Raw genomic sequence first — 10,784 nt, 5'->3', positions numbered from 1 at the left:
GAAGGGTCCGGGATGTCCCTCCGGGTTCATCTTCAGCTTGGAATGTCCTGAGGATGTCCGGGGTGCCCGGGGCGTCGCGGCTTACGCGTCCCCGTCCCGGAGCCTGGAATGATCCTGGCCCGAGGTAAATGTAGCAGGCCAAAGGTAAACGGACCTGGATCGCCTCCTCCCCAGTTGAAGGGCCGGGCGCCCAGGATCCTGAGACCGCCTCAGTTCGCGTGGGCATTGTCCCCCCACTTTTCGCCTGCAGAAAAGGCAGCATTGGGATTGTCCACTGATGTGTCAGGACTGTGCAGCCAAGTACCCTGACCAGTCTTGTCTCTTGAATCAGCCTCGTGACTCGAAGTGATCAGAGCCCAAGCGCCGTTTTTTCGGGCGAAGGCTGGTGTCTCAGGTCAACTAATTGGGCCTTAGCTGGTTTGTATTATGTGCATTGTATATCTTTTTGTATTGGGCCTTCACTAGAAAGGGCCCCTCTACACTTTCCTTTGATGGGCCTGGGTCGGATGCGGCCCAGACCCGATGACCCCCTCAGCTTATAAATATGAGCTGAGGACAACATTTAAAAAGGGAGAGAAAAAAGGGCAGAGACTCTGTCCAGATATAGCCAGAAAACTCCATTGTAAAAGCTTCTTCTTGCTCTAATATATGGACTCGTGGACTAAGGCTAGTTAACGCCCCAACCATGTAAAAACCTCGTGTCGATTTCCCATTTTCATTATAATCACTAGCAAATAGTATTCATTAATATAGTTGCCGAAAATCTCGGTTAACAGAACTTCTATTTTGTGGATTCTAATCCTTAATAATCTTATTTTACCATCTTCATTTCTATTATTAATTTATGTTATATATATTGTCTTTAATTTCTTTATTAGTATCTTATATTTTATTTTTATTATACAAAAATCACATCAATCTTTGGAACTAGGTTAGAATTTATTAATTTTGGTTTAAAACAGTTTCTCTTTTTCGATTTTAGTCAACTCCTTTGGGTTCGATCTCATGCTTACACGAACACTATATTCCATATACGATTCGTGCGCTTGCGAGAATAAAAATTTAAAACATACCCGTTTTGGGTCCATCATTTAGCTAAGAACATCATGTAAGCTTTATGATAATGAAGATACTTTTCTCTAGCCATTTGTTATTGGATAATCAACCAGTCATTGAGCGGGTCCTTCTGCAATTTTTCCTGAAGCTCCTTCAATGAAAGACTTGCCGTAAATTCTGTCTGTTGTATGTCAAAAAAAACCCTCTCTATTTATACTCACTAACACCTGTTTCAGTCTTTTCAGCTTAGATATCACTTGGAACATTGCAGTACCAGCAACTGGTATGTTCCAACTGGTTTGAACCTTGTCTTCATAACAAGTTGCTTCTTTCCACATCCGGAAGTATCTAAATGGCTTCTTCTCCAATTGCATCTCCAAGGTAAAATGAACAAGAATTGGACTATGATCGAAGATCCCTTCCGATAAGAACACAGCTTCTGAGTTAGGAAAATAGTATGTCCATTGTGGATTAACTAAAGCCCTATCAATCTTTGAATAGATCTTCTCCTCTGCTCTCTGCTTGTTATTCCACGTATAGAAGCAGCCTGAAAATTTCAAATCTTCCAAATGACAAGCTGTCAAGCAATCCAGAAATCTGCTTGAAATCTTAATAGTAACCTTTTTGCCTATTCTTTCATGCAGTGAAAGAATCTCATTGAAATCTCCTATCACCATCCAAGGATCGGTTATATCTACAGCCAATTCTTGTAAATCATTCCATAGCTGATCCCTAGATAATTCATCGTTGAAACCATACACAAAAGTAATCATAAACCTTCTTGCCCGATTTGGAAATTGTACCAAACAATGAATTAATTGAGTACTACATAACCTGACATCTAGAGAGAACACTCTCGGGTTCCAAGCAATTATTATTCTACCCTTATCAATCAAAGGATTGTTATTAGTGAAGCACCATCCCGAGAACAAACTTGTGTACATAGAACCCATATTTTTATTTTTCACTTTTGTTTCGAGAAGACTAACCAAACCAACATTCTTTGAAAGAATTAAATGCTTAATCTCCCTATGTTTATGTTGACTGTTAATCCCTCGTACATTCCAGGAAAGGATTCTATCCATTGAGTGTAGAGGGACCTCCCCCCTCTCTTCCTGTATTGATCCTCTGTAGCAGCTCTATCCCAGAATCCTATTCCAGCAAGCGAAATTGATTATTCACACTCGTTTGAATGGCTGTAGGTTCCTGTATCTTAACTCCTTTTACAACTGACTGGAAACCTTCTGCATCCACATTGACTTTACTTGAAGTTGGCGATGAAACCCTCTGTTTAGGAACCCATTCCTGTTTGACTGGCTTACTCTTCCTACATACGTGAGCTTCATGTCCTAAGCCAGAGCAATTCGTACAAATTGTGGGCTTCCATTCATATTCCACGAAAATGTCTACTTCCTGATCATATTCATTCAAAAAACTTATGTGAGAAGGAAAGTCTTGTGTCATGGTCACCTCAATAAGAATTCTGGGGTATGCTAATCGGTCCCTGTTTTTAGTAATGGAGTCAACTTGAATCGGCTTCCCAATCTGACCCACTATCTTGAAAAGCGATCTATCACCCCAATATTTGATATCCAGTCCTCTCAATTGGACCCAAGTCAGAACTGCATCTATGTCATCTTTAGAGAAATCATCAACAGGATTCCAAGGCTTCATTATCAGAGGTTTTTTCCCAAAAAACAAATAGTCTCCATCCAATATTCTATCTCTCACTTCCATGGACAGAAATCGAATTATGAAAATACCTGATGAAAGAATCCCTACTTTGTCTACTTGATATTTCCATAATCTTCTCACGAAACCCTCCAGGATTCGAATTGGTGGATTAGCACCAAGCACATAGCAGACGATTGAAGATTGCCAAAAATTCACCTCCTCAGCTATATCCTCAACATCTATTTTGACTCCTGAAATCCTCTCCTAATTCATAACATATCCTTTTCCTGCAACACTCTTCTTTTTGGACCCAACATAATTGACATCAGAAGAGTTAGACTGTAAAATCGAAGATGAAACAGTCTTACCCATATCTACATCTTGCATTGCTTGCTTGGAGACCGAAAGCCAATCTTATACATTCGTACAGATTTCCTGTCGAGGCATTGGAGTGGTTTCATCACGCACTCGTTTCTCACCTGCTCCTTGTTCATCCTCTGACACCTCCAATTCTTGAATCCTTAAAATGGCATCCATAGATCGAGTTTTGATGACCCTATCAGCAGATGACAGTCCTGTTCTCTTGCTCTTGCTCTTCGATTTGCCCTTCCCCCCAATCTTTGATCCCTTTGCCATGGCGCCGATGAGAATCACCGAGAGAAAAAAGAGCGAGAAAAAACTTTCGTGGCTGAAAGTTTTACCGAATAAATTTTCTAAATCAAAAAATATATTAAAATATTATTTAGTTAACTGGAGAATATTTCCTTAAGAAAAAAATATATTAAAAAAATTGTAAAGATAACAAATTCTAAAAAAAATCTGAAATAAAAGGCGTAATTCTTAATATTACTGTTAAGGTTTTTATGCAATATTTTTTAAAATAAATAATTATTGGGTTGAGTATATAATATTTTTTATTAGAATATGTAATTGAAGAAAACGATCAAATATATAAGGGAGTGATAGGTATTGGATTTAGATTTGATTTTATGTTTTCAAAAACTCAGAATGAGGGGATCCACTAAAATATATGATTGGTATGGTGTTTTTGAAAACTGTATCCTAATCAGAATTTTAATTTTGTGTTATAATTTAGAAAACGAGAAAAACTTGTTTTCTCAGTTTTGTAAAATTATTTTCCAAAATCCCACATATTTTAGTTTCTGTTATATTTTCAAATTTAATACCAATCACAGATTTAATTTTTTAAAACTCAAAAACAGTTCACTGACATTGAACCAATCACATTTTCAAAAACATGTTTTTAGTCATTAAATTCAGATTTTCATTTCAGAATCCACTTTTAAAAAATACAGTTTTCCAATCGCGAACTAATCACACTCTAATAATCTGTTAGGTGCACAAGTTCTGTTAAGTGAGGAAGTAGCATTTATCTCAGAGGGACAGAGAATAATTGGGACAGTAAATTTATTTCCCTATCTATCTACCACCATTGTCTTATTTGACTGTTAGATTTTTTTTTTGTTATAAATTACTCCTCCATTTATTTTTCTTTCTTTTTTTATTTTTGAAAGGTTCCTCCATTTATTACTAAAATGATTCAATTATTCCCTTTTGAATCGGAGCTTTATTTTTTGTACACACTTAGCCTCATCTAATATATAAATATACATTGGTAGCAAGTAGGGGTATACACATATCGAGTTTTTAGGTGTATTGGGTTCGAATTTTGCAGGTTTCGGGTGAGAAAATAGGATATCGAACCCACTCCGAAGTTTTCAGTTTTTTGGGTGATTTCAGATTTCGAGTGTCGGGTTTGGTCGGGTGGGGTTGAGTTTCGGGTGGGATTGGTCCAAAAATGGGTTTTAGGCCGAAAATTGTCTCTGGTAAAAAAAATTCAAAAATATTATATTTTTTTACTTTTTTAATTTTTCACATTTTTTTTTAATTTTGTTGTTAGTTTGGTAGTGTTGATTTTTTACAAATTGGACATTGGTAAAAAATTTTAAAAAATAGATTAATCTCTAAAGTCTAATATTTTTTAAAAATTATGTTTAAATTCGGGTGTAACCTGAACCTATGTATCCTTAGTTTCAAAAACCGAACCTGACTCAAATTATGTCGGGTTCAAACCAGATTTCACCCAAATCCAACAAATTTTGAAAAAATTAAATTTTTGAGTTGAGGTTCGGACGAGTTTTACGAATTTTTCAGGTCTAATATTTGCCCCTACAACAAGGATGTGAAATGGTCCCCCTCAAACTCAATTATTTCACATACTCTCCTTTAATCTACTGCCAGAACTCACGTACAAATATAAAAAAATAAAAGTTGTATACCATTGATTATCTTGTAATATAAACGTGCAATACTTTCCAGTAAAACTTGAAGGATACATTTTTCATAAAATAAATAAATAAAAAATTGAACGATACATTATAATAATGATTACGTACGTCCATTTGGTGAGACACGCTTCCCAACCGACTACGGACATTTGGAACCATCTGGAAAGATAACTATAGACTCAAATCAGAATAAAAATCTGCTGTCTCTAATTAAATTTCCTTCTATATCTCACTAATTATTTTAAGACAACATATTTATATATAATTAGAAAAAAAAAATTATAAATAATTTAAATATATATTAAATAAATAAATAAAATACCTTTAAATAATTAGTGGAACACAAAAGAGATTAAAAATGTTGGGACAGGTGATTTTTTTTCCTCAAATCTATAGTCAATCGAGACTTTGGAGTTGCACATACCCATACGCATTTGATAACATTATCCTTTGATTTTTATATATATATATATATACAAATAAAACAAAGAAGATCTTCAAAAAAAAAAAAAAAAGAAGAAGAAGAAAGAAAGTGAAGCATGGGATCTCGTTCGTATCATTTAGGCATCTTGACAATACTTATTCTCAGCAGCACTGTTGTGGTGACCTGTGTCGGCCACTCACAATCACATGATAAAAAACGTAATATCGTGCCCTTATTCGTCCTAGGCGATTCAATATTTGATCCCGGCAACAATAACTACATCAACACAATTGGCAAGGCTAATTATTCGCCCTATGGCCAAACCTTTTTTAAGCACCCAACTGGTAGATTTTCCGATGGTCGCATTATCCCTGATTTTATTGGTAACTCTTTTCTCTTAAATTATATACATACATGTATCTTTTATTTGTCTCTGAATGTTTGATAGCATATTAACTTAATTCTATACTGGTCTAACCTGACCTTTATTTGATATGTGTGTGTGTGCGCAGCTGAATTTGCCAAGTTACCACTGATTCCACCATATTTACAGCCCGGAAACCATGAGTTTAGATATGGGGTCAACTTTGCATCTGCAGGGTCTGGTGTTATGCCTGAAATTAACCAAGGAATGGTATGTAGATACATGACTATGAGATATAACAATATTATTTGGGCTCTATTCATCTTGCATTTTCCTTGAATGGGATTTTTTTTTTCATCAGACTATAGACCTTCAAACTCAGCTTAGATATTTCAAGAATGTAAGCGGTGAATTGAGGCAGAGACTAGGAGAAACAGAGGCCAAAGCTTTGCTCTCCAGAGCTGTGTACTTATTTAGTGCTGGAAGCAATGACTACGTATTCCCTTTCACAATAAACTCCACTGTTCTTCGAACCTATTCTCACCAAGAATATGTAGGACTCGTAATAGGCAACATTAGTTCAGTCATTCAGGTACCAAGCTGCTTCAATTTTTTTTTTTTTCCATCAATTTTTTATTTATTTATTACTTCAATTATAACCTAATGTTTTTGTTGTAGGAAATATATAAACTTGGAGGAAGAAAATTTGGGTTCTTAAATTTGTGGCCTTTGGCTTGTGTACCATACATGAGAGTGATTGAAGTGGACAAAAATGGTGCTTGTTTTGATCAAATTACACCATATATACAACTGCACAACAGAGCAATTTCCAAGCTCCTTCACAAACTACAATATGAGCTCCATGGTTTCAAATACTCCTCTATTGACTTCTACTCATTTCTCAAAGAAAGAATGGATCACCCTTCTAAATATGGTACTTAATTACTTAATAATCTTATTATTATATAAAATACTACTCGATCTTTATCTTAATTATTATTTTTGGTTAGCTAATAAGTAAATGAATTATCAAGGTTTCAAGGAAGGAATGGTAGCTTGCTGTGGCAGTGGACCGTACAGAGGAGTTTTGAGCTGTGGAGGGAAGAGAGGTGTGAAAGAGTATGAGTTGTGCGAGAATCCTAGTGAAAATCTTTTCTTTGATTCTGGTCATCTCACAGATAGGGCTTACCATCAATTTTCCGTACAAGCTTGGAGTGGAAGAGACCCCAGTTTCATAGCGCCTTATAATCTCAAATCATTATTTGAATTTAATTAAAGCAGTAGAAGAAAATAACAACATATATAAATATTTATATTTATGTATGCTAGCAAATTAAATAATGTTGCATCATCATGCATGATCTATATATATTATTAAATAATATTGTTATATATGATGAGCTCAATGGATGGATGTTTCTAATAATATGCTATTGCTGTAAATGTTCTTTTTATAACTTGTGTTAAAGTTTCTACAATCTCATCTTTACATAAAATTTTTAATTACATAATCAATGTGAAAAAAGATTATCAAATATTTAAGGGAAAGAATTAAAAAATATATATTTTTACAATTATTTTATATTTTGTAATTTAATAATTTTTTATGATGAATAAATTTACTTCCGGTCTATATATTTAACTTTATTTTGAATTACATCTACATGCTTAAGTTAATTTCATATGGTTTCTATAGCTTTGATTAATTTATGGTTCACCGATTGGTTGAAGCCAATACTATTGCAACTTAACAAAAATATGTGCACTCTTTCTACCAAGCAAAGGAAATTTTCATACTTATCATTATTCATATTCTCCATCCACATGATTGATTGTAGGGCTATGAAAAGTTTTCCAAACTGTTCAAATCAAACCGAAAAAAACGACAAAAAATGTAACCCGAATAACTCAATAAAAATTAATATTGTCAAATGATTATATTGGTGGGTTTGGGCATTATACAAACATGTCCAATATAATCTGGATAAATAGATTAAGAGTCTTTTTTTCATTTATTAATAAATATATTACATATATTATATCTAATATTAAATATTACTTTTAAATTTTTACCGATAAATTTATAATAATGTTTTATAGTTTCAATTTAGAATAATATGTATAAATAGATATATAGTATATTTTTAGTTTGTTGAATCTAATTATATAAATATTTAAAAAAAAATTAAAAATGATTTGGACTAGTTAAGCCGACCAAACTGACTAAAATATTAAACGGGATAAATAAAAATTCTTAATTAGATAGATTAAAGTTAGATTTTTACAACTTAATTTTTATATTATTTTGATTAAAATATATTATAACATGATCAAACTAATCAATGAAAACCATTAATTAATTTGACTCTTTTGTCAAACTCTAGGCAAGCCCTACCTAAATCGCACACTGATTTTCATCTTAGCAAATATACATAAATAGACACACGTCTAAAAGAACACATGCCACCGACTCAATAAACGCAATCCTTTACTTTTTAGGTTGATTTGAAAATTTGAGTAGGCTCGGGACCCACCTTATTACTATTTTAATATGGTTTTACCTCACAAAAGAAAATCTTAATATGGTTTCCAAAAACAAAAGTCGTAATATGGCATAATGCCAACTCAGTAGATAATATATATTAACCACTAAAGTATATGTTTGGTGTTGACATTGCAGCAATTAAAGAAGATGAGACTTGCGCTTTTCTTGAAGTTGGTTTAAATATAATATAGTATCGTATCTAGCGTACAACTAAAGCCGAATTATAATTAACTTTTTTTAAAGGAAATTATAATTAACTTTTTAATTAGCTTCCTCTTTTTTATTTTCTTTTTTGAAATTTAACTTTTTAACTCTAGATCTTAATTTATTCAGTTCCTTTGGCTAACCAGAATATTATTGTGGTCCTGTTCTTTTAATTGGTTAACCAGAAGCTATATCATAATATTATAATTATATAAATAATATAAACTGCATTAATTGCAAAGGAAATTATATTATAATAAAAATTTATATTACATAATATTATGTATGAAAATGAGTACGTATGTAAAATTATTAGAACCAAGTGGTTATTATCCACGGTTTTAACTTGTTATTTACTGGTTTACTCACTTAGCATTTTCTGTTACAGTCACTAATTTGTAACCATCCTTTTTCCTAGTTGTAACATTACTTTTGACAGCTATAAAGCTGTCACTTAGCCTTTTTAGCTAAGAATAATTTTTTACAATATCAAGAAAACCCCATACAAATTTATTTTTCTAATAATAATTAGGAATATTTGCGGTAATAAAATATATTGCACTTAAATACTTATGTAAAAAAATTTGCGGGAATAATGCCTACTGTTAATGTTTTGGTACAGTCCTTAGTTCCTGAGTCGTTAGAGATATATAGGGTACAAGTGGCATAACTCAATTAGATTAAATTTTAAATAAATAAATATATATATATATGTTCATGTTTTTTAATCTAAAATAAAAAGAAAACTAACAACTAATAAAAATTGATTTTTGTAATATCTTAATAACATTTCTAAAATTAGTCTAAAACAAAAAAATCTAAAAATTCTTTACCCAGAACATAACCCACTCTTAATAACAATATAAACTAATAATTTTGTTGACGCAGTTCTTCGCCAACAGGTAATTAAGAAAATAAGAGGAAGAGATTAGTGCTTAACAATGAACTGAAATAGATGAATGATCTTTAAATGGACTGGTGACACAATTACGTTTTTTAGGTGGTTCAAAGGTTAAAATCTTTCTACTCCACCAACCAATATTATTGTTATATGCCTGATATTCTTTACAGGGTATTTCCTTACACAATAGAATCCAACCCTTTGCAACTCTCAGGTGTTAGGAAAAACTTCAATCTGTATATAGCCCTAATTAATTCAAGAGAATCAAACAATAGAATATAGATTAGCAGAAGCGTACCGGAGTCCATTGAATCGTTTGTAAAAAGGTATGATCTTCCAATTTGCATCAAAAACATTTGAAGCCCTTATTTTCCTGATGATGGGGATTCAGGAAGTCTGAATAATAATACGATACGATGCAAATGGGGACCATTACCTGTTATATTACCAACCGTTAAAACAGTTAGTAATATTTATTAATTATTTCTAATTTGGCCCCTCATCAAATCAGAAACTATCTAATTGGTATCCACATATAAAATCATGACAATTATGCCCTTAAGTCATAAACTTTATTCCAAAATAGACCACATAAATTTGACTTATTTATTTGATGACCCCAACACACATTTTATATATACAATTGTGACCCCAATAAATTTCTAACAATAGGGTCTCCATATTAATAGGAGAGGGCACCTGGGAGTTGGTAAGGGGGGTCATCCCGTGACCTTCTTACCTATCATGTCACTTCTGTGACATTCATGATTAATTCCTAAAACCTGACACATGAAGTGTGGTCTAATCAATAGGTAAGGGGGATATTGGGCCGCACGACCTAACCCAGTCATGGGTGCCTGAACACACACGTTCACGCTGTATGTTCGAGAAGTCAGGGATATATCAGACACGTGATATTTGATATATGCACGTTTACCTTGCATGGTTAACTTAATAAAAGGTCATAGCCTCCAACTTCAGCTCGTACCACGAGCTGGATGCCTCCTCGACCTGTGGCCTTCACAGTCCTCACTCGGTCCTTAAGTAATCTTGGCGAACCTTTGGATACTCCGAGCTAACGAGGTAGGACCTGATGACAACAGCTCCGGTCATGGGGGATCCACGTGGCTGATATAATTAGGTTGTATCTCAGCTCGCTAATAGCCCGTTGGAAAATTAGGGCGTACAAATTTCATCTTAGTAACCCCAGATTTTTGGCCAAAAATAACGCTCAAAATATACACAAGAACCCAGCAAAGAAAAACTGCACAAATTGGCTCCCTAACCAATCGGAAATTACTATAGAC

At 33.5% G+C, this 10,784-nt stretch overlaps 2 protein-coding genes across 2 annotated transcripts; one reads left to right on the top strand and one right to left on the bottom strand.

The window, feature by feature from the left end:
• Window positions 1–1,247: 1,247 nt before the first annotated feature.
• On the bottom strand, window positions 1,248–2,141 carry LOC133795020 (uncharacterized). The gene has a single exon (XM_062232475.1). The coding sequence runs from the start codon at window positions 2,139–2,141 to the stop codon at window positions 1,248–1,250; it is 894 nt and encodes a 297-aa protein (XP_062088459.1).
• A 3,388-nt stretch (window positions 2,142–5,529) lies between these two features.
• On the top strand, window positions 5,530–7,253 carry LOC133794600 (GDSL esterase/lipase 1-like). Its single transcript, XM_062231932.1, has 5 exons — window positions 5,530–5,846; window positions 5,976–6,097; window positions 6,189–6,419; window positions 6,506–6,761; window positions 6,862–7,253. The coding sequence occupies exons 1-5, from the start codon at window positions 5,579–5,581 to the stop codon at window positions 7,101–7,103; spliced, it is 1,119 nt and encodes a 372-aa protein (XP_062087916.1). The 5' UTR covers window positions 5,530–5,578; the 3' UTR covers window positions 7,104–7,253.
• The last annotated feature ends 3,531 nt before the right edge of the window (window positions 7,254–10,784 follow it).

The sequence above is a fragment of the Humulus lupulus genome, chromosome 8 (genome assembly GCF_963169125.1).
Source record: "Humulus lupulus chromosome 8, drHumLupu1.1, whole genome shotgun sequence".
Lineage (NCBI taxonomy): Eukaryota > Viridiplantae > Streptophyta > Magnoliopsida > Rosales > Cannabaceae > Humulus > Humulus lupulus.
The sequence above is the reverse complement of the archived record's forward strand: the minus strand, read 5'-3'. Positions and strand labels throughout refer to the sequence as shown.